Below are 18,808 nucleotides of genomic sequence, written 5' to 3'. Positions count from 1 at the left end.
TCAATGTGGTTGGTGATATCCATCATTTTCGGTGGTGTTTTTACGTGGTATGGCACACTCGCTTGTGTGGCACACTCGCTTATGAACTACGTTATCCATACCACTCCATAATGCGACAAACAATGACTAAATACAATACAAACATTATGCACGCTTTAGCATGATGGCGGTATTTATGAATCCAACCTCTTTGACCGTCATTCCCATGTCCTCTGGACCGAAGCGCTTGGTAGGGAAGGTGGTCACAAATGCTGCACTCGTTGGCGGAATACCGGAATGGTCTTGGACGGAATGCGCGACTTCAAAAAGAGTAGTGTCCAACGAGAAGGTTTTGACGACTGGAGATTGTCCGTCGATTCGGATCTGTAATCGCGACTCCGTGTATTCTTTCTTCTGCTTTGGCGCAGAGCTAGCAGCTTGTGGCGTGGGTTCTTCAGCTGCAGGTAGCTGTGCACCCGCTCTAGTAGCCTTCTCTCTCTCGATCTTTTCCTGACGCGCTTTTCTGTCGGCCGCGATGAGATCACGAATACGTTGCTTAGCAAGAGCATCCTCTTTAGCCTGTCGTTTTCGATCATCCGCTTCCTTCATCATCTGCAATCGCTTCTGCTTCTCTATCTGAGCAGCTGACTCTTTGTCCGCCTTTCGTCTCAGGATCTCGTTATTGCGAGCCTCAATCTGGTCTTCCTTCATCGCCTCCGCCTTGCGTTCCGCAGCCCGCATTCGAAGCTCCTCTAACTTTGCCTTTTTTTGTTCCGGCGTCAAATCCGGGATTTTCTCCGTCGATTCAGCGAAATTCGTGTGCTGCGTCTTTGTAGCATGAAATTCAGCCAAAGCAGGAGTACGGAACCGTTTACCGCAGTCCTGGCAAACAAGCGATCCGGCTTCTTCAGAAAGCTCGCCCTTCTCGACGGCACCGATTGCACTTGTCGCCTCACCATCCTCAAGGTCGTCTGTTACACTAGTTTCATCTAAAGAGTTTTCGATGGGATGCTGTTCGAGCCATTCGATGGCGTTTTCGAGAATTGGGTCGGAGATGTTACGTAGTGCTGCCTCGATGCGCGAAACAGGGAAGCCCATCTGGACAAGCTGCGCACCAGATAAGTCATCGATTTGCCGCAAATGTACGTGGCGAGAAACTTACTTGATTTCGGACGTCCATACTTATAAATCTACAGTCGAAAAAGACAGAAGTAGAAATAAGCTATTGCGTATTTAAACAGATCGTAAGACAGTAGGCGCCCTCTATGATTCGCGTCAGTCTATTAAGCTCTCAATAATAGTAATGTATGATTCTGGGAGTTAAGGGTTAGATCAGATACACGCATATCCTGTGATTACGAGGACGCGCGCTCGTCCTGTTTGCGTGTGTGATGCAAGCACGAGGCAAACCGTAAGCAGGCCGTAATCTGCGTGCTTCCGTCTTCGGCTAAAACCATCGTTACTCCCATAATCGTGACCGTTCTCCCATCAGTCAGCCCATCTACACGATCCATTTCACGCGTTCTTTTTCTGGTCCGGCTCTCATATCTCATATCTCATACGCGCAATGGAGATATCGCCATCAGTCTTAGAGTTTTCCGGTATGTGCAATGATAGTTGACTTATAAATCGCGAAGTGCGGCACAGTGGAAGTTAGAAGTTGTTGTCAGGTGCATTATTAATGCACGCACACCGCGCTTTTGTCAGTCGAGCAACAAAGATTAATACTCCTTTCGCAGGTCCGTTCACAAGGACTGTCACTCGGACATTGCAATTGCACAATAAGACTCCCGAGCCGATGGCTTACAAGGTTAAGACGACCGCGCCGAAGCTGTCAGTGCGCGCATTATTGATATACGCGTGGCTGGCATGTGTTGACTATTCGATAGGTATTGTGTCCGCCCAAATGCGTCAAGAGTCAATCCCGGGGAGACGATTGAAGTGCAGAGTATGTGGATACTTTTCGCTGTTTGTTTTTGATCGATATGCATGTCGGCGGCATGTTTCCATGGCTGAGTACTGAGGTTGTAATATGATAGTTATCCTGCAAGGACTCAAACAAGATCCAGCGCCCGATTTCAAGTGCAAGGACAAGTTCCTCGTTCAGAGTGTTCCGATTGCCCCAGAGCAAGAGACACTAAGCGTCAGCGACTTGGTACGTCTTGATATTGTTTACGCCACCACCATGAGGCCTTTGTGATTTCGCTAATCTGCAACAGTGGTCATCGGTTGAGACTGTCGCCAAGGAGAAAATATCAGATTACAAGATTCGGGTCCACTATCAGATCCCTCAGAGCGAATCAGAACCACTCACACCGACGGCTACAGCGGTCCCAGCTGCTGCAGTGGCTTTCACGACGCCTACATCTAATGGCACCAAGAGTGTACCGGGATCGGTGGAGAAGACGCTGACAGATTCGCTTGAGAACGAGCCGGCGGTGGTGTCGGGGTCACCGGAAGGCACTGAGAAGCTTCAAGAGACTATCAAGAAGCTCGAGTCCGAGTTAGAGAAAGCCAAGGAAGTGTCGCCTGTGCCAAGCGGAAGCAAGACTGCCGTGCGGAGAGGGGATCAGGGCGTGCCAATTCCGATGGCTGCGTTACTCTGCTTGATTGCATTTTTGTTGGCGTGGCTGTTTTTCTAGTTGACGGCGTGGTCGCTAGTGACTATGGAAGATCGACAATAAACTTTATACATTCTTAAAGCGAAGAGGAGCAGACAAGTTTATGTAAGTGTAGGTATGTCATACGTGGAAACTTCGAGTATGCTTAAAGATGGGAAATGCGCGTGCTTTGTTTATTTTTACTTGTGCTATAGTCTAATGTTCTCTCTCTTTTGTTACCTTATATACGCTTCTTTTTACGCGGTCTTTTATCAGTTTTCATTTTATCAGTTTTCAGTTTTGACTTAGTTCGTTATTGCATGTAGTACGGCTCTATAAAAACAAGTTTTACGTGTCCATTCATTAGGTTATTCCAGCTTCAACAGTTTGAAAAATTCGCTAAGAATCCTCAATTTCGGGAATCAGCTATTATGATATTGATATGGGTATCTGATAAGTCTTCAAAATTCAGAAGAGGTTCTATTGCGTCGCACAACTCACACGACGAGAACGGCATTTCTTAGGCTCGTTGAGATCCAAATTTTTCAACAAGATATCTTCGTCTTGCTGTTGTTGTTGCTGTTGCTGTTGCTGTTGCTGTTGCCGTTGCTGCTGCTGCTGCTGCTGCTGTGGAGCAGAGGTCTGTGATTTGCCTTGGGCTACCGTCTTTTCGCCATTGTTGTGTCTCACGCTCATGCTATCAGTTTCCAAAACAGAACTGGACTCAACCCGTCGTCGTTTGTTGCCCGGAAGCATCTCCGGGGCATCACATTCACCGCTGCGACCTTTTTCCGCAGAATCAAGACTCAAACGCGTATTGTAATCCCAGTCTCTTTCGGCTTTGCGCTTCAGCATGTGTCCAGAGTGCCGCAGTGCGCGTGTTTTGCCAGACGATGTAGACTCCGCAGCATGACTTTTGAGCTGGACGGATTCAGGGAGAACAAAGTCTTTGCTGCTGCTAAATGGGAACATGACCGAGAATGGTAACGATAAAGTTGCAGGTTTACCGAAATTAGATACCTTAGGAGTTAACTTTAACACCATCAGAATAATCACTATGTTCGGTTTCGTGATTTGGAATATGACCGTCGAGGTCAGCAGGCCAACCCAAGGGACCACTTTCTACAGGGATTCCTTTCCGTTGGACACTTCCGAATTTGGCCGGGACTCCACACTGGCTTAGGTAGAAATACGCGCACACTGCTGAGGGTTGTGTACTGCTCTGGTTCGCTTGCCGGCGGGATGCCTCACTCACTCACGTTCGCGTTGCACATGCGGCATATACGTCGCCGAGTCATCACAGATACGCTCCGGCCGTCCGCCGACCGGATGATTGCGGGCAATTGGCTTCGGAAGTTCCCCCACACTCCCATTTCGATGATGCCATCGGATAGTTGACTGCGGCTGTATTGTTGCGCGGGAGAGAGGTGGCAGTGGCAATAATTCCCGCGAGCCTGTAATTTCTGTATAATCTGGTAGCAGAGAGCGATCTTCCAGGAAGAGGAGCCCATCAGACTGTCACGAAGGTGGAGTGACGGTTGAGTGCAGGTGGGATGATCCGTCGGGAGAAACGTCGCATGCCAACGCAAAGGAATCACGCACAAACTAACCTTGCCCTCCGTTCGACCGTACTCTCAAAATTTCCTCTAATAATGGTCTGTCCCTTCCTCATCTTCCATCTTCGCTCGTCAGCATCCTGAACCCCCATGGCCAAGTTCGCTCCTGAGCCGGACTTCGCTGCCTTAGTGCGCGACCTCTTCCATCATCTGCCGTCGCCGCGGCCAGCCTCCCCCGCCCCGTCACAGCTCTTTCTCGACCTACTATCTCCATATCTACGCTCGCGCTTCACCTCCTTCGAATCAACAACATGCCAGCGTCCCCCGTACTATTGGTCCTCGCTACTCACGATATCCTCCAACACGAACGTGTCGTCGGCAGTCGCGCAAGCACTCAATCGCGTCGACCCAGCAGTCGCCTATATGCTCGCCTCCATCAACGGTATCAAGCGGGTGGACGAAAGAACGCTCCTCGCCTCCGCGCTTCTTCCTGTTGGCATGTGCTCTGAATGTGCCGGATTTCGCGCAGAGACGTCTGACGAGTCCGAGCTCGAGTTGATCTGGATTTACATCGACTTTCCTGGTCGGCGCGGGTGGAAACTCCACGAGGCGAAGTTGGCTCTCATGGACGAGCTCTGTTACTGGCGACAATGGAGCCCGACCGTCGAGGATGCAGAGAATGTGTGGATCGACGAAATCGCAGCCCGGCAAGAAAAGGAACAGATCAAAGCTGCGCTCTTACAGCACCAGGCTACCGCTTCGTCGCTTGCAAATACATCTACTGGCTTGTCTGCTTGCGCGGCTCGGACTCAGGAACTCTTCATGTCTGGTACCGAGGTGCGGTTCCGCGAGGCTGCGGCCGCGGTCCCTGTAACGGAGACAGCGAACCTGGATATCAACGACTTCACAATGACCCGGGCGGAGAACACTCGACAAAAGCTCTGTGAAGTTCCTTTCGACGATGATGACGAAGACTACTGGAACAGATACGATAATAGCGGCTCGATTATCACCCCATCCCCTGAGCTAGTGCAGTCTCTCAAAACTATCAGGCGTCTAGAAGAACTCTCGGCGCGCGGCGACGACAACAGTATACCATCGTCCTTAAATAGGTTGTCCTCGTCCCAAGCATTACGGTCATACCAGCAACCTCCTAGCACGTGTTCCAAGCGACCTGATCCTGAACCACAATATTCTCGTCCAGCGTCGTCAATGTCTACTGTCTCAACTGCATCATCTGCATCTCGATCGTCCACAATCTCTTTCCTTCCCCTTCTCCCTACCGACAGCGACGAATATGACAGCAAGCGCGTAGTCGAACAGCATGTCCGAAACGCCATGTCAGGTCTCTTCCGCATCGCCAAAGAGAATCACATTTCACCTGCAGGCTTCCGTGAGCTAGTCGATCAGGGTGCCCAGGCTACCACTGGCACCGCTGTATATTAAATTGGTATAATAAGCTTATAATATTTTTGTATTTATAGTCGAAACATTTTTGGTTATTTGGTGTGATCTGTGGTACTTTTGCACGTGATAGGGAATTTGTTGGTACATACGGTTCCATGTCAGGTTGGTTTTGTTTTGGTATTTATATCTATGGTGCTGGCGAATGGATAGGTCTATATATGTAGGTGGCGCATGTATATTCAACGATAAAATTGTCGAAAGGTTTGGTCATCATATACCAAAAATAGTCATTCCAAAATATTAACTTTTATTAATATACAAGTCCAAAGAGCTTCTACGAATCTTTCTTCTTCCGTAGTTCTTTCTCTCCATTGCGCTTCCGACCATCATCGTAAATGCCCAATATGTATGCACATCTAATCACGACCAAGTCGATCGCCATCTTAACACTGTCCCTCGCAAGTTCCATCTTGCTGCCCGGAACTTCATGCCACGAAATCGGGACTTCGACTACCTTGATCCCCTTCCGCTCTGCCAGAATCAGGACCTCGACGTCAAAAATCCAACCTTCGTTGTGCATGTACGGAAAAATCTGCGAAACGGCCGACCTTGTGAACATTTTAAACCCGCACTGCGTGTCGCGGATCGTGCGGATGCCGAAGACGTAGAGCAGCGTGTGCAGGCTGTACATCAGAAAGTTGCGAATAAACGACCGTTTGACAACTGCTTCCGACTTGACCATGTGCGCACGGGAGCCTACGGCAATGGCAGGTGATGATGGCGACTCAGTGAGGGATGTGAGTGTTGCATGCAAGGTTTTGATGTCTGAGAATTCTGATGCGCCGTCTGCGTCTGCGAAGATGATGTAGTCGCCGCGTGAGCGTTGCATTCCCTACTCAAATCAATTAATCCTTATGTGCATACCTACGGATTGGACGATCTCACTTACATGAGCTACAGCTCCGCCTTTTCCTCTATTCTTCTCCAACTTGCACACCCGGATACGGTCTTCGAGAACTCCTTTGGTCGCGCCAAACTTTAACGCGATTTCTGCAGTCTTATCCTGACTCCCGTCATCAACAACCATTATCTCGTAAGTAACCTTCTCCCCGCCCGCAAGTTCCCAACCCTCGAGCACGTCCACAGCTTCATTCAACATCTTTGGTAACCTCTCCGTCTCGTTATACGCTGGCACAACAACAGACACGGCAACCTTTTCCTCCCGCTGCCGCTCGTCCGCGGGATCTTCACTGATGTGGGGTAATTTCAGTGGCGCCGAGACCGCGCGTGTCTGTGTCGTCGTCTTGTACGTATTTTCTGATGCTAGCGCGTCGCGCGGGAAGCGTGCAATGATTAAAATAGCGATATACAGCACGCCGAGCGCAAATGCGCTCAGCGCGATGAACCACATGAATAGTAAACCGACCACAGTTGCCATTGGCGATACGGAAGACGAAATGGGGATCATGCGTAGTGAGAGATATGTTATTAGTGTTTCTGATGTCGACGAGCACATGATCGTTCGCGGAGCGGTCGTTGCAGAAGCGAGCGCTGTTGGTTCTGTGGAGGCGAGGATCTGTGTGAGATCGGTGATCGGGTCCAGCGGCGTTGGTGTGGAATTCATTTGCTGTGATGTGCTCTCGATTGTGATTGCTGATGACAATAATTAGTATGCAGTGTTCCCCGGTGAGAATAAGAGAGAAAATAGATAACTCACTATAAACATGAACCAGGTGAACAAGCCTATAGATCGAAGATCATAAACGGAGGCCACGTCTCGTCAAAGTCGACCGTCTATGCTTCTCACCATGCCCCGAGACCTCTGTATACCCCGCGCTAACCTTTGAGAGAATACAGCCGTATACGTTCTCGTCGTGCACAAGTTTAGTGTCTTGACCACAAGTAAATAAAGCAACTGTCGATGTGAACACGTACCCGATATCATCAACAGGCCCGTTCGGGCCAGCACCCTAGCTGGAACGGTAAATGATTGTTACCCGGTGCAAAGGCACGTGATTATAGAGGACCGTTAACCGCTTGCCTGAAAACAGCGGTGAAAAGTAATCCGCGCGGCTGGTCTGTCAGAATATCTCCGCCAGGTTTGCCGAGTTGTGCAGAGCAACCAATTACCCGGCTTGCAGATCGTTTAGTTGTTTTGAGAACTGTTCTTTATTAGTGACCCCAAAGAGGAATGGTTGGTTTGGTTGGTTTAGGTCCCCGGATTCCATTATAAATGCACTATCTTACATTGCGGCCAGTTGAGTCTCCAAACATCCTCCGAGCTCCTCTGAATTGCATACTGGCCACTATTGTGCTCAACCAGAATAGATGCTGTTTACATTATACCTTTCAAACCTGCTAATCAAATTGAATGGGAAGCTACGAAGAAATTTAGAGTACAACAGTGTATTAAGAACTATAAAAAAGAACAAATTCAAATAGTAGTTACGAAGTGCAAAAATAAAAATTTATTGGACAACACCGGAAGTACGACTTCTAGTCAGCTTTTACAGATGCGTCGATACCCTACCGACGCCTGCACTTGCACCAATCTGTTTCTTGTGGTATTCACCTCAGCAATATACTCAGATAAGTTGTCGATTAAACTGCCTACGTTAAGCAGGGATATATGATACAGTCTCTACACACGAGATTCTTCAACGCACAATCATTCCAAAATCAAAACAATGTGTTCAACATAATACAATGCAGAGCATACTAGACTAGGACCAACTATTCAAATGCAATAATACCTGTCACCAAAATCTCCTAATCCCGGGACCACGAACCTGTAAATCGTAAGGCTTTGCCCAGATAAACATACCAGACGATACTTACTTCTGCTCATTTAAGCCCTCGTCGATAAATCCAGTGATGACCTTCAGCTTCGGAAATTTCTTGGCAAATGCGTCGATACCCTCCGGGGATGAAATCAGGTTCAGGAACAAGATACGTTCAACGGGTACACCCTTTGCTACCAATACATCCACAGCCATGATCGCGGAACCACCAGTCGCGAGCATGGGATCTAATAGCAAAACATCTGAGGGAGTATATGTCAGACGAAACTGTCCTTCAGACTATCATTTTCCCGACTTACATCGATCCTTGATATCTTCAGGCAATTTCTCGTAAAATAGTTTGGCCTCCGCAGTTTCTTCGTCTCGCTGAATGAGAATCTTGCCAATACGAACTGATCGGCAACAATCTCGTAATCCCTGTTCCATGGACTCTCCGGCGCGCATGATTGATACCCCGCATATTTTGCCTTCGAATTTCAGGCCCTTGTACGTTAAGTCTGTTTATGATTAAAATAAGCTCCTATTGGATGTTGCAAACAATGAAGTGAATATACCCGTCGGTGTCGAAACAGAGGTCGCTTGTACGGGGAGATGATTAAGTCCTAAGCGGAGTAAGCGATCTCGGGCCTATCACAGCGCCTGGAGAGCGAGCAACCCACCTTCCTCGACTAATATTCTAATAATCCTGTTACTGTAGAAAACGAAATCGGCGCGTTGCGTCTTAATGTCGCGTATTATCCTGAATTGCACACGACGTCAGTCGTCCTGAGTTCGAACTAGCTTTTCCTGCGTTGTATCCTCCAACGCCATTGCGAGCACGAAAACTTACGTGTATAGAGCAATTAACTGTGGTGTCTGCTGCAAGACCGTGACATTTGGCGGCGCCTCAGTAATCGACACAGTCGGTGTGGAACTCGCTTCGTGAGACGTCATAATATTTTCGTACTGATCAGACTAAATCCCAGATCTACCAGACATATTAATACAGACCATTGTCGGCAAGCGCTCCAATATCAAATACAGCCAAAAGTCACTCACAAGCAGATATTTAAAATCCTCGGAAGTTCTTTATCGAATATTGCTGGGACATGAATGGACCTGCAGCCGAAGGAGTCTGAACTGACGACTCTGTGATAGCCGCCCTGGGCTCGTGGCTCACTTTCCCTGACTTACGGCCGGGTAACACGATGATAGCTAAACGAAACCAGTAGTTCCTAGCCCCTCACGAGTAGCTGTTTGAGGAACTTCTGACAGCAAAAGTAAGTATTAGTCGAAATGATGCGAGGATGACCATTAACGGCTAGTGCGATCACCTACTTGGTTACATGTGACCGGTTTCCTGTTGAGCTACAAGGGATTCTACTCGACTCGCAGTAACGCTTTATGAACTCAGTATCTCACATCTCACCAATGTCTTCCTCATCATCAGCATTTTCACGCCGAACACCAGTAACAACTACCTATGGCCGCAGGAAGCAGGCGCCATCGACACCAATAACACCTACAGCGGCATCACCGGTTCGAAAATCGCGACCCGCCGTGGAAATTGGTGAGCGGGCTAGTCCTGTTTCTGAGAAAGACGATGATGTTCATGACTCGATTACCGTTGAGTCGCCGGTCGCGCCTGGAGGTACTGGGAAGGATAACATGAGAGGATTGACTGGAAAGAATGCGAGGACGGGTAGTTCGTCGTCTTTCGACCAAATATCTTCGAAAACTACGGATCATGGGAGCCCGAGAAAACGAAAACGACGAAGTCCGACAGATATTGTACCGCCGTCTGTTGACGAGGAATTCACTGCTGGCGAAGTTGACATGTTTACATTCTCTGACTTCGAAAGTGCGACCACTACTACTAGCCACCATACGGCACCATCAACCCTTGAGCGCAGTGATCAGAAGCGTGTTTCGCAGCAGTCGGCTACGCACCCGAAGTCTGGTGCTACTGGTCACGGAGCATCAGTAGAGAAGGGACCCCCAATTCCGCTGAAATCCTCACCCTTCAAAATCGTGGTCCCCATAACACAGTCACCAGCGCAATCCTCGTCCGTTGTCGAAGAAGGGGCCACGTCGCCAGCAGCGCCATCAACTCCAATCGCACCGATACCTATGTCTAGTCGCCGCCCAATCTCCCCGCCGCCGCTCGAAGGTCTCGAATTCGATGATCCCGCGCCCGCCTCACCAAGACCGCGTACGCCGTCTTCGACGGGCAGTACGAGTAAATGGCGGCCCTCACCAAGACTTACCTCACGACAGAGTGAGGCATGGAAAGTGCTGGATCAAGCCACTGGTACTGTCTCAGCGTCTAAGGCAGCTCAGCCGGGCATCTCTGGCAGTGGAAGTGGGAAATTATTTAGGTCGCTTGCAGCCCGGAAGGATAGTAGTGGGTCCAAGAGTTTGAGTATGAGTTTACGAATAAAGGAGACGGCACAGATTGCAAGTAGTCAAGAAAATGAGGATACGGAGGAAATGCAGAGTGTCGATGATAGTCAAGGTACGCAGCATATGGAATCGCAATCGCAGAGGCAATCTTTCTCGTCGCAATTAATTAGAGGCGGAAAGATAACGTATGGATCACAACGAAGTTACTTGGAAGAGACTGCATCAACTGCTGAGACGTCAGGAAAACAAACAAATATTAGCGAGCTTTCAGATACTGAGCTGTTGAGAAGCGGGATGCTTGGCGGCTCCTCCACATCGGCGAATGCTGCATCGAACCGCAGACCCAGGTCAATTTTGCGGCAGAATTCCTCGTCAGAAGATGAAGATGTACCAGGAGAGGGAGAGCTAAGGGCGATCAAGTCGATTCATGAACTCCGCGCGTCAGGTGTGAATGCAAAGTTTATAGACGAAATGGAGTACCTTCTCGACGGTCTCCAACGCGACTCGCGGCAGTCCGCCGCACGTCTGACGTACCTTGAACTCGCGTTAAAGCTCACCGACAAGTCCTTTGTCATCAAATTCAAAGCAGGCGGCTTCCTGGATCGGATTTTTAGAAGCATAAGGGAAATGACCAAAACTGGAAGTGATGATGTGACGTCATTCGCTATGGAGTACATTGCTTGCTGTTTCTTGAATGATGAAGGCGTTGCGCAGAGCCTGGTGAATGAGTATGGTGTTGTGCCATTCCTAATTGGCATGGTAAGCGATGGTAGGGAGATTATGACCGTTGCGAAACAGAAAAGTACGGGGTTGAGTAAAGTCGCGCAGAGTCTTGTAGGTTCATTAATTAATCTATTTTGAATTTTTGGAGTACTTGAGATGCTAACATTATCAAAGGTCAAGGACTTAAGAGACAAAATCCTGTCATTGATCCCCAATGATGAAGATATGCGCCAAGAAAAAACAGTCTCCCGACGCTTAATAGCGCTGACAGGCTTACTAGAACTGACAAGCAAATACAGTCCGCGTCACGAGATTATCCACGCGGAATTATCCTCGAATTCGCTATGGATGATAACACTGGGTGCTGTACGGGATATCTTGGGTCCAGGCGACAAGCCGATTAGCATTGCGGCAGCTCACGAATTACATCTTGGTGTCTCGATCTTGGAGGATTTTGCGGAGTCAGTTATTGCAGCGAAAGGGCAGGAGTGCGAATACGATGAGAGCGAGACCTGCGCAGTGGTGGAGCGATTACTGAAGCTAATCCCGCAAATGATTGATACACCAGCCGAAACCGGGTCGTTAGCGACACTAAGATTGTCAATTATTATAACAAATAGCAGTTCCCAAGCCTGCGAAGTTCTCTGTATTGACACTATCGTTGTGGGCTTGGAAACATGTATCGAAAGAGTCTTAGTGGACGCACCGCTTCAGGATTCAGACACGCAAGCCGACTACGACGGCGATGGCGAAGAAGAAGAAGCTGGACATGAAGATGAGGACTACGGCGTCGCCCCCAACGTCGCACTATTTTGTCTCGGTCTGCTCGTAAATTTTAGTGAGTCAGAGTCCGCGCGACATGTCCTGACATTCCATGTCACGACATTCGGCCGATTATTCACCCTGGCAACAAGCACCCCGGTAAAACCGCTTTCCCAGCGTTCCAATCGCAAAAAGACATACATAGAAGATATCCGGGGATATCTCGCCCTAGTCATGGGCATCCTCCTACGCTCCAGCACCGCTGTTCGCGCACAAGTCGGTGTGGCAGGAGTCGCCGCGCTCGGCCGAGAACTAGAAATATTCAGAGAGTCGACTATGCGGTTACAGCAGGAGTCGGGCATTGTCGGGTCACGCGGTTTGGCAGAGCAAATAAGGAGCGTGTTGGCGGATGTATATTCTGGGTAGATACATTATATAACGGATGATATGGTCCGACTAGTATCTTCCTATTTGTATAATACAATACGAATACATGCGACTGTGGGAGATGTTTCAAGTACTGGCACATGGTCATCTAATAATTGAGCCTCATAATCTGCGGCTCTCTCCGTTGACCCCTGAAAACTGTGTTGGTCGTCGTACGTATTGCGATGATGAAATAACGTACATTGACGAGAAACGTATTTTTGGCTACGTCTCAAAGAAAATGTTCATACAACTGGAATGCCGAGGTCGGCGAGTGGCGGGGAGGGCCCATCACGGATCGGCACGGTGGGGCCGTGTTGCGAGATGGTGGACGATCCGTCCGTTGGACGGCTAGACCCTCTGCACATCGTACCATCTTCGGACACAAAATAAACGCGTTAAGGTTATCTTGACACGCGTTGGCCACAAATACGCGTGCTCAATTTAGAATTAGCATCAAGCCAGAGGGCAGACGACAGCATCGACGCGTCCCCGAGCAGGCGACGATTGAGCCTGTTTGAAGAGCGCGAACAAGGACTTGAACGGGCCACATCGCCGGATTCGTACGCCATCGACGATCCCGTGTGTTCTAGGACGAGTCTGCAGCTATTGGACTCCGCCTTGATCCCACGACCATCACGAGGCGTCAGTATAAAATACGTGTGCTGGATCCTGTCGACCTCCTTACCAGTTGGGCCACTGCAGTCAGCTCTCCTACTCTACTTATACGTTGCTAGTGGTGCTACTGTACACAGCGCATAATAAGCAGAGCAGTACATACACAGAGATACAGCTCGGTCGCTCTCAAACGTGCAGGACTAATCCTACCCACGCGACATTGCACGAAAATCTCAACATGGACTTGTACGCACTGAACCAGCACTTCACCGCATCCAGCTGCGACACCGAGATTATGGCATATCGTATCGAGCCGGTTCGTGAATTGCAGCAGCCAGAAGTTTACGTACCTTTATTCACGCTTGGTAACTCGATGCCTGCGCTGCCAGAGCAGAGGCTTGGCCACCGGAATATTAACGGTGGCATGGCCGGTACGCCGCCGCCAACTGATCAGTCTGGTCAGGAAGATACAATGGTAATAACACCTGGATCTGCGTTGTTAGCACATCCAACTGTGCGAGCCGCTCACGATCAACGTGAGGAAGAAGGTCGTGAAGAATGGCCACAGGCATTCATCGGCCCACTCCTACCAACGACATGTAACCCGGCCAATCTGTTCATCGTCAAGCCATTAACACCGGATGCATCCCCTATGTCTATAACTGCAGCAGTCCCGGAGTTCATGAACAACCGACCAACTTTTGCGGCTGATTTTCCATTCCCGATTTCTGATGAGCTCGCGATGACATCACCACAGGACTTATCGGACAAGAGTCAAGCGGCTATTGCTTCCGAGTTTAAATATCTCAGCAATGGCCGTCGCCACCAATACGACTGGTGCACTGCAGACGCGGAACCAGATCCCGAATTTGTGAAACTGAGTTATCTTCAAGCGGAGTATGGCCTAGACAATGTCGAAGTGAACGGCCAGCCCTTATTTGCAAATTACACGCCGCAGATTGAGCCGGAACAGCGTGATCTTCGGGAGGAATATGAACAGGAACATGTCTCGGAAAACAAGACCATCCACCTTGAGGAGAACGAAAACCCAAATTTCGTGGTTGGGAATGAGGTCGACAATAACAACGAGAACAGCGACACCGAAGTCATTGACTGTGAAAACGCCTCCCTGAACGACCTTAAACGGGGTCAAACCGAGGTCCTGACCGTCAACGTTGTGGCTGTCAGGGATAACCAGAAGGAGAACGGCGACAAAGACGTCAAAAAGGTGACAGAGATCGAACGGAGCGAAGGGGTCGTGCAAGAAGATTCCGATTATGAGGACGGCGAGAAATGTGAGGATTACGAGAGTGACTATGAGGATGACCAGCCACGAAAGAGGCGGCGAACCTTGCCAAAGAAATTGGCCAAGCGCGTCAAGAACGAGGTTCGCGTTCATAAGTCTGTTCCGAAACCAAAAGCTTCGCTGAAACTAAAGCCGGAAAATGTACCTCCGCCGCTGACCGAAAGCGAGAAGCGCAAGTCCGCCCACTTTATTTGCCTTCCCGACGCACTTCTCAACATGCTTTCGAATTCCGTATATCCGTCTCGTCTGAACGCAGCCGATTTCGCGTCCGACGTTATTCTTATGGCGAATCCGACCGAGCACATAATGTACGCTCCACCCCAACTTCCCAATATGGACGCATATAGAAGGTGCGAACCGTACCTGAGCCACTTGGCCCGCGCATATCGAATTCGAATCGACGACATTGCGGCCGAGATCACGACTGCGGAGTTAGATAGGTACTTCACGCATGTGTCGCAGAAGCGGAAGAAGCCGAAGAACGCAACATTGACAGAAGATATCGGGAAGGCCTATTTCCAGATGGCGTATCACAGCGGAGTGCCTGGATGTGTTGATATCGTGATTAGCGCTGCAATGCATTTGACTGTCAAATTGAATGAATATGGCCACGACGAGGCGAAACGTCCTGAGAATCTGTTTATCAAGTTCAAGAATGGACTGCAGGATAAGATACTGAGGGTTGCGGGCAATGAGAAGATCGATCGGTCGAAAATATCAACATTGGCTGGATTTATGGAATGGAAATTCTCCGATATGACAAAGAATATCTTCAGTGCCATTCAAGCAGAGATTGCAGAGTTGCATAAGATGGTGCATCCGGGTTACAAGTACAAGCCGAGAAAGCGCCAGTGAATGATTGCACCGCAGCACGGCAACGACGGTGACATCGAAGACCGCACACATACGAACAGGGCGCACTGCATCAACTTCACTACATACATCGAATCGACGACTTACATCGGCAAGTAAAGACAGCAGTATCGAACGTTAACGAAAATGGGGAATCGTTAAAGCCATCAATTTCTAATATCAGTAAAACAATTAATATCTAATACCTTCTGTACTATCTGTATTATCATTATCAATAATCTCTGTACTATAACTAATAATAATCTGTGCTATATTTTTCTGCCGTGGTATTTACGACAGCGGAAGTTAGGTTGAAATATTTCTGTTACGATTCGTAGTACCTATTATTACTGATACGTGAAAGTTACTAAAAATCAAGAAAATTGAAAGATGCGAGAAGTGAAAGTGGCGACTCGACTCGCGGCAGCACAGCTGCGACAAGACAGGGCAATCGGAAGACCGCAGTGGCCTCACAGCACGGTAGCAGGGCGGAGAAGAGGAGCAGGTGCGACTGGCGACTGACAACTGGCAGCTGGAACCTGGAACCTGGAACCTGGAACCTGGAACCTTGGAAACTGCGATGACACACTGCCACTCGGAGGAGCCCGTGGTGTGGCTGACAGACGAAGGTGGCTCGAGATGCGGCCATATCCGAACAACGCTAAACCGAAGACAGCTAGCGCAGCCGGTCCACGCATGCGGCGGCAGACATGACAGCCAAGAATCCACACCTAGCCACAGCAAGCCGCTCGACGGCGGCACTAGTAAATGTGGCTGAATTTTATGCTTATGCTTATGCCTTCCCTGTGCTGCTCTTGTTTGCGAGTCGAGCACTCAGCAGTCGGCGACAGCTTATGGAGCGTGATACAGACTCCGTATGAGAAAGGGCAATGTATAGTAGTGAATGGTATGCTCGGAACCCAGAAGCAGAGACCAGCTTTTGTAAGGCTGTTAGAAACTGCAAAATCCAGGCACTCCGCTGGCTCAGGCGCCACCAGACTCATGCGGCGCAAGCCCATCGCGATGCCCAGCTTTGTTGCCTGTTGACTGCCCCCATGGCGCGAACTTGCGAACATCCGAGACAGCCTTGGTGCCTATCGCTTGTGCTCAGGCTTAGGCTTAGGATATAGGCATAGGCTAACACGTCGAATCTCCATAAGAAGATCATCCTGTCCCTGTCTGTCTGCTCTGCGTGTGCACACACCCTTAGTTTCCTGTGTTTCAACATCCACTTTCTAGTCAGCTCTTTCCTAACTTCCCAGTGACACAATGGGCCCAAATGTCAATGACCGACTCCATGCTCTCAACCTCTTGGTCGCCAGGTCCCGCTTCGGGAAGTGGCACCGCCTCGAAGGCTCCGGCGCGAAGCGAGAACGCGTGGGGTCCAAATTCACCACTGAAATCCGTGCCGGGCTCGCAACTTTCTTCGCCATGGCCTACATTATTGCCGTCAACGCATCCATCGCGTCTGACTCCGGCGGCACTTGTGTCTGTCCTGGAACCGCTGACGATCCTGTTTGCGACAATGATACAGACTACCTCGCTTGTGTTGAAGGTCCGCGAAGTTTTCTTATCCAATTAAGGTCGCCCTTTGCCCTGCTAACTTTGCAATAGTCGTCAAACGTGACTTAGTCACAGCGACCGCTGCTATCGCCGCCCTCACAACGTTCTGCATGGGTCTCTTTGCCAACATGCCGATTGGCCTTGCTCCGGGTATGGGGTTAAACGCCTACTTCGCCTACCAGGTCGTTGGCTACCACGGCTCCGGCTCAGTTTCTTTCCCGCTTGCTGTCACCGCCGTCTTTGTCGAAGGGTGGATCTTCATCGGTCTCTCGATTCTCGGTATTCGGCAGTGGCTTGCGCGCGCCATTCCAACATCCATCAAGCTCGCTACTGGTGCTGGTATTGGATTGTACTTGACCATCATCGGTCTCTATGGCTCTGCTGGTCTTGGCGTCATCACTGGTGCTACCGCAACTCCGGTTGACCTCTCTGGCTGCGACACCCAGTACGCGGGTGACGCCGAGCTTTGTTCGCACCACAAGATGACCTCCAAAACCATGTGGCTCGGCATATTCTGCGGTGGGTTCGTCACTGCGCTGCTCATGCTTTACCGTGTGAAGGGTGCCATCATCGCTGGTATTGCTCTTGTCTCCATCATCTCCTGGCCACGTACGACGGACGTTACTTACTTCCCATACAACGAGGCAGGTCAGTCCCGATTCGACTTCTTCAAGAACGTTGTCGCGTTCCACAAGATCGAGAAGATCCTCACCGCTCAGGAATGGAACGTCTCCTCCATCCCGGGCGGTTCTGGCCAGTTCTGGCTCGCGCTAGTCACGTTCTTGTACGTCGACATCCTCGACACTACTGGTACTCTCTACTCCATGGCCAAGTTTGCGGGACTGATGGATAAGCGCACCGGAGACTTTGAGGGCTCTGCCACCGCCTACATCGTTGACGCGGGCGGCATTGTCATTGGCTCTCTGTTCGGAACTCCGCCCGTGACCGCATATATCGAATCCGGCGCCGGGATTTCGGAAGGCGGCAAGACCGGTATCACGGCCATGGTCACTGGTATTTGCTTCTTCATCTCACTCTTCTTCGCCCCCATCTTCGCCTCTATTCCACCGTGGGCCACCGGCTCGACCTTGATCATTGTTGGATCGATGATGATGTCCTCCGTTGCCGAAATTAACTGGTCATACTTCGGCGACGCCATTCCGGCTTTCCTGACCATCGCGGTCATGCCCTTCACCTACTCAATCGCATATGGTCTCATCGCCGGCATCATCACCTTCATGATCCTCAACACCTTCGCCCATGTCCTTGACAAGCTTACAAATGGCCGCATCGTGCCCGACAACTATCACAAACGCGACGGCTGGTCCTGGCGCATGGCCATGGTCGATGATGGCGATGGCTTGCCGGACGCCGCCACCGAACCCAAAGGCGTCAAGGGCGTAGCCATGGTATTCTTGCCGCCTTGGATGGTACGGCTCGTGGTCCACCGCAAGAGACGATTCTGGGAAGCAGACGAGGCCGAGGGCGCAAAAATCATCGAGGCGAATAGCAGCACCGACCAAGCTGCGGCTGGCCATGGAGCGATTCTTCTTGAAGTCCAGTCTGAGACCTCAGCCAAGAGCTCCAAACAGAAGCAAATAAATTGATTTGTTGGAATATGTGTTATTGAATTTGGAGTAAAATTTGCATTTGTGATTTTTCCGTGGGAGTTTTGCACGTCGGATTTGGAACATACAAAAGTTTCATTGGGTGCGGACTAGTAATGAATATGTTCACCATAATCGAAGGCGATATAATCATCTTCTACAAATCGCCTCACACTTAGCCGCCGTAGAATAGGCATTCATGGCTGCGAACAAGTGGCCCTAACGA

The 18,808-nt window shown here is 49.8% G+C and overlaps 9 protein-coding genes across 9 annotated transcripts; 5 read left to right on the top strand and 4 right to left on the bottom strand.

Moving 5' to 3' along the window:
* On the bottom strand, window positions 1-1,291 carry V1508DRAFT_426880 (uncharacterized protein). The gene is made up of 2 exons (XM_066941625.1): window positions 1,142-1,291; window positions 1-1,086 (listed from the first exon to the last, which is right to left on the bottom strand). The coding sequence occupies exons 1-2, from the start codon at window positions 1,157-1,159 to the stop codon at window positions 145-147; spliced, it is 960 nt and encodes a 319-aa protein (XP_066792734.1). The 5' UTR covers window positions 1,160-1,291; the 3' UTR covers window positions 1-144.
* Window positions 1,292-1,373: 82 nt separating this feature from the next.
* On the top strand, window positions 1,374-2,937 carry V1508DRAFT_426877 (PapD-like protein). The gene is made up of 5 exons (XM_066941624.1): window positions 1,374-1,580; window positions 1,719-1,812; window positions 1,869-1,927; window positions 2,019-2,134; window positions 2,199-2,937. The coding sequence occupies exons 1-5, from the start codon at window positions 1,547-1,549 to the stop codon at window positions 2,619-2,621; spliced, it is 726 nt and encodes a 241-aa protein (XP_066792733.1). The 5' UTR covers window positions 1,374-1,546; the 3' UTR covers window positions 2,622-2,937.
* A 122-nt stretch (window positions 2,938-3,059) lies between these two features.
* Window positions 3,060-3,623, bottom strand: V1508DRAFT_435467 (uncharacterized protein; the record flags this gene model as incomplete). Its single annotated transcript, XM_066942068.1, has 1 exon — window positions 3,060-3,623. The coding sequence occupies one exon, from the start codon at window positions 3,621-3,623 to the stop codon at window positions 3,060-3,062; it is 564 nt and encodes a 187-aa protein (XP_066792732.1).
* A 293-nt stretch (window positions 3,624-3,916) lies between these two features.
* V1508DRAFT_426873 (uncharacterized protein) lies at window positions 3,917-5,878 on the top strand. Its single transcript, XM_066941623.1, has one exon. The coding sequence runs from the start codon at window positions 4,286-4,288 to the stop codon at window positions 5,579-5,581; it is 1,296 nt and encodes a 431-aa protein (XP_066792731.1). The 5' UTR covers window positions 3,917-4,285; the 3' UTR covers window positions 5,582-5,878.
* Window positions 5,789-7,554, bottom strand: V1508DRAFT_426871 (nucleotide-diphospho-sugar transferase). The gene is made up of 3 exons (XM_066941622.1): window positions 7,260-7,554; window positions 6,492-7,195; window positions 5,789-6,434 (listed from the first exon to the last, which is right to left on the bottom strand). The coding sequence occupies exons 2-3, from the start codon at window positions 7,164-7,166 to the stop codon at window positions 5,877-5,879; spliced, it is 1,233 nt and encodes a 410-aa protein (XP_066792730.1). The 5' UTR covers window positions 7,167-7,195; window positions 7,260-7,554; the 3' UTR covers window positions 5,789-5,876.
* Window positions 7,555-7,932: 378 nt separating this feature from the next.
* V1508DRAFT_426869 (uracil phosphoribosyltransferase-domain-containing protein) lies at window positions 7,933-9,546 on the bottom strand. The gene is made up of 7 exons (XM_066941621.1): window positions 9,382-9,546; window positions 9,173-9,310; window positions 9,003-9,082; window positions 8,898-8,945; window positions 8,643-8,840; window positions 8,381-8,585; window positions 7,933-8,331 (listed from the first exon to the last, which is right to left on the bottom strand). The coding sequence occupies exons 2-7, from the start codon at window positions 9,274-9,276 to the stop codon at window positions 8,280-8,282; spliced, it is 687 nt and encodes a 228-aa protein (XP_066792729.1). The 5' UTR covers window positions 9,277-9,310; window positions 9,382-9,546; the 3' UTR covers window positions 7,933-8,279.
* A 29-nt stretch (window positions 9,547-9,575) lies between these two features.
* On the top strand, window positions 9,576-12,739 carry V1508DRAFT_426867 (wings apart-like protein regulation of heterochromatin-domain-containing protein). The gene is made up of 2 exons (XM_066941620.1): window positions 9,576-11,559; window positions 11,623-12,739. The coding sequence occupies exons 1-2, from the start codon at window positions 9,727-9,729 to the stop codon at window positions 12,634-12,636; spliced, it is 2,847 nt and encodes a 948-aa protein (XP_066792728.1). The 5' UTR covers window positions 9,576-9,726; the 3' UTR covers window positions 12,637-12,739.
* A 611-nt stretch (window positions 12,740-13,350) lies between these two features.
* V1508DRAFT_25571 (uncharacterized protein) lies at window positions 13,351-15,794 on the top strand. Its single transcript, XM_066936413.1, has one exon. The coding sequence runs from the start codon at window positions 13,493-13,495 to the stop codon at window positions 15,413-15,415; it is 1,923 nt and encodes a 640-aa protein (XP_066792727.1). The 5' UTR covers window positions 13,351-13,492; the 3' UTR covers window positions 15,416-15,794.
* Window positions 15,795-16,681: 887 nt separating this feature from the next.
* Window positions 16,682-18,582, top strand: V1508DRAFT_361314 (permease family-domain-containing protein; the record flags this gene model as incomplete). The annotated part of the gene is made up of 3 exons (XM_066937178.1): window positions 16,682-16,967; window positions 17,027-18,318; window positions 18,373-18,582. The coding sequence occupies 3 exons, from the start codon at window positions 16,682-16,684 to the stop codon at window positions 18,580-18,582; spliced, it is 1,788 nt and encodes a 595-aa protein (XP_066792726.1).
* Between the last annotated feature and the right edge of the window lie 226 nt (window positions 18,583-18,808).

The sequence above is a fragment of the Lipomyces doorenjongii genome (genome assembly GCF_038497915.1).
Source record: "Lipomyces doorenjongii strain NRRL Y-27504 unplaced genomic scaffold V1508scaffold_106, whole genome shotgun sequence".
NCBI lineage: Eukaryota > Fungi > Ascomycota > Lipomycetes > Lipomycetales > Lipomycetaceae > Lipomyces > Lipomyces doorenjongii.
Note: the sequence above shows the minus strand (reverse complement) of the source record. Positions and strands in the feature narration are given on the sequence as shown.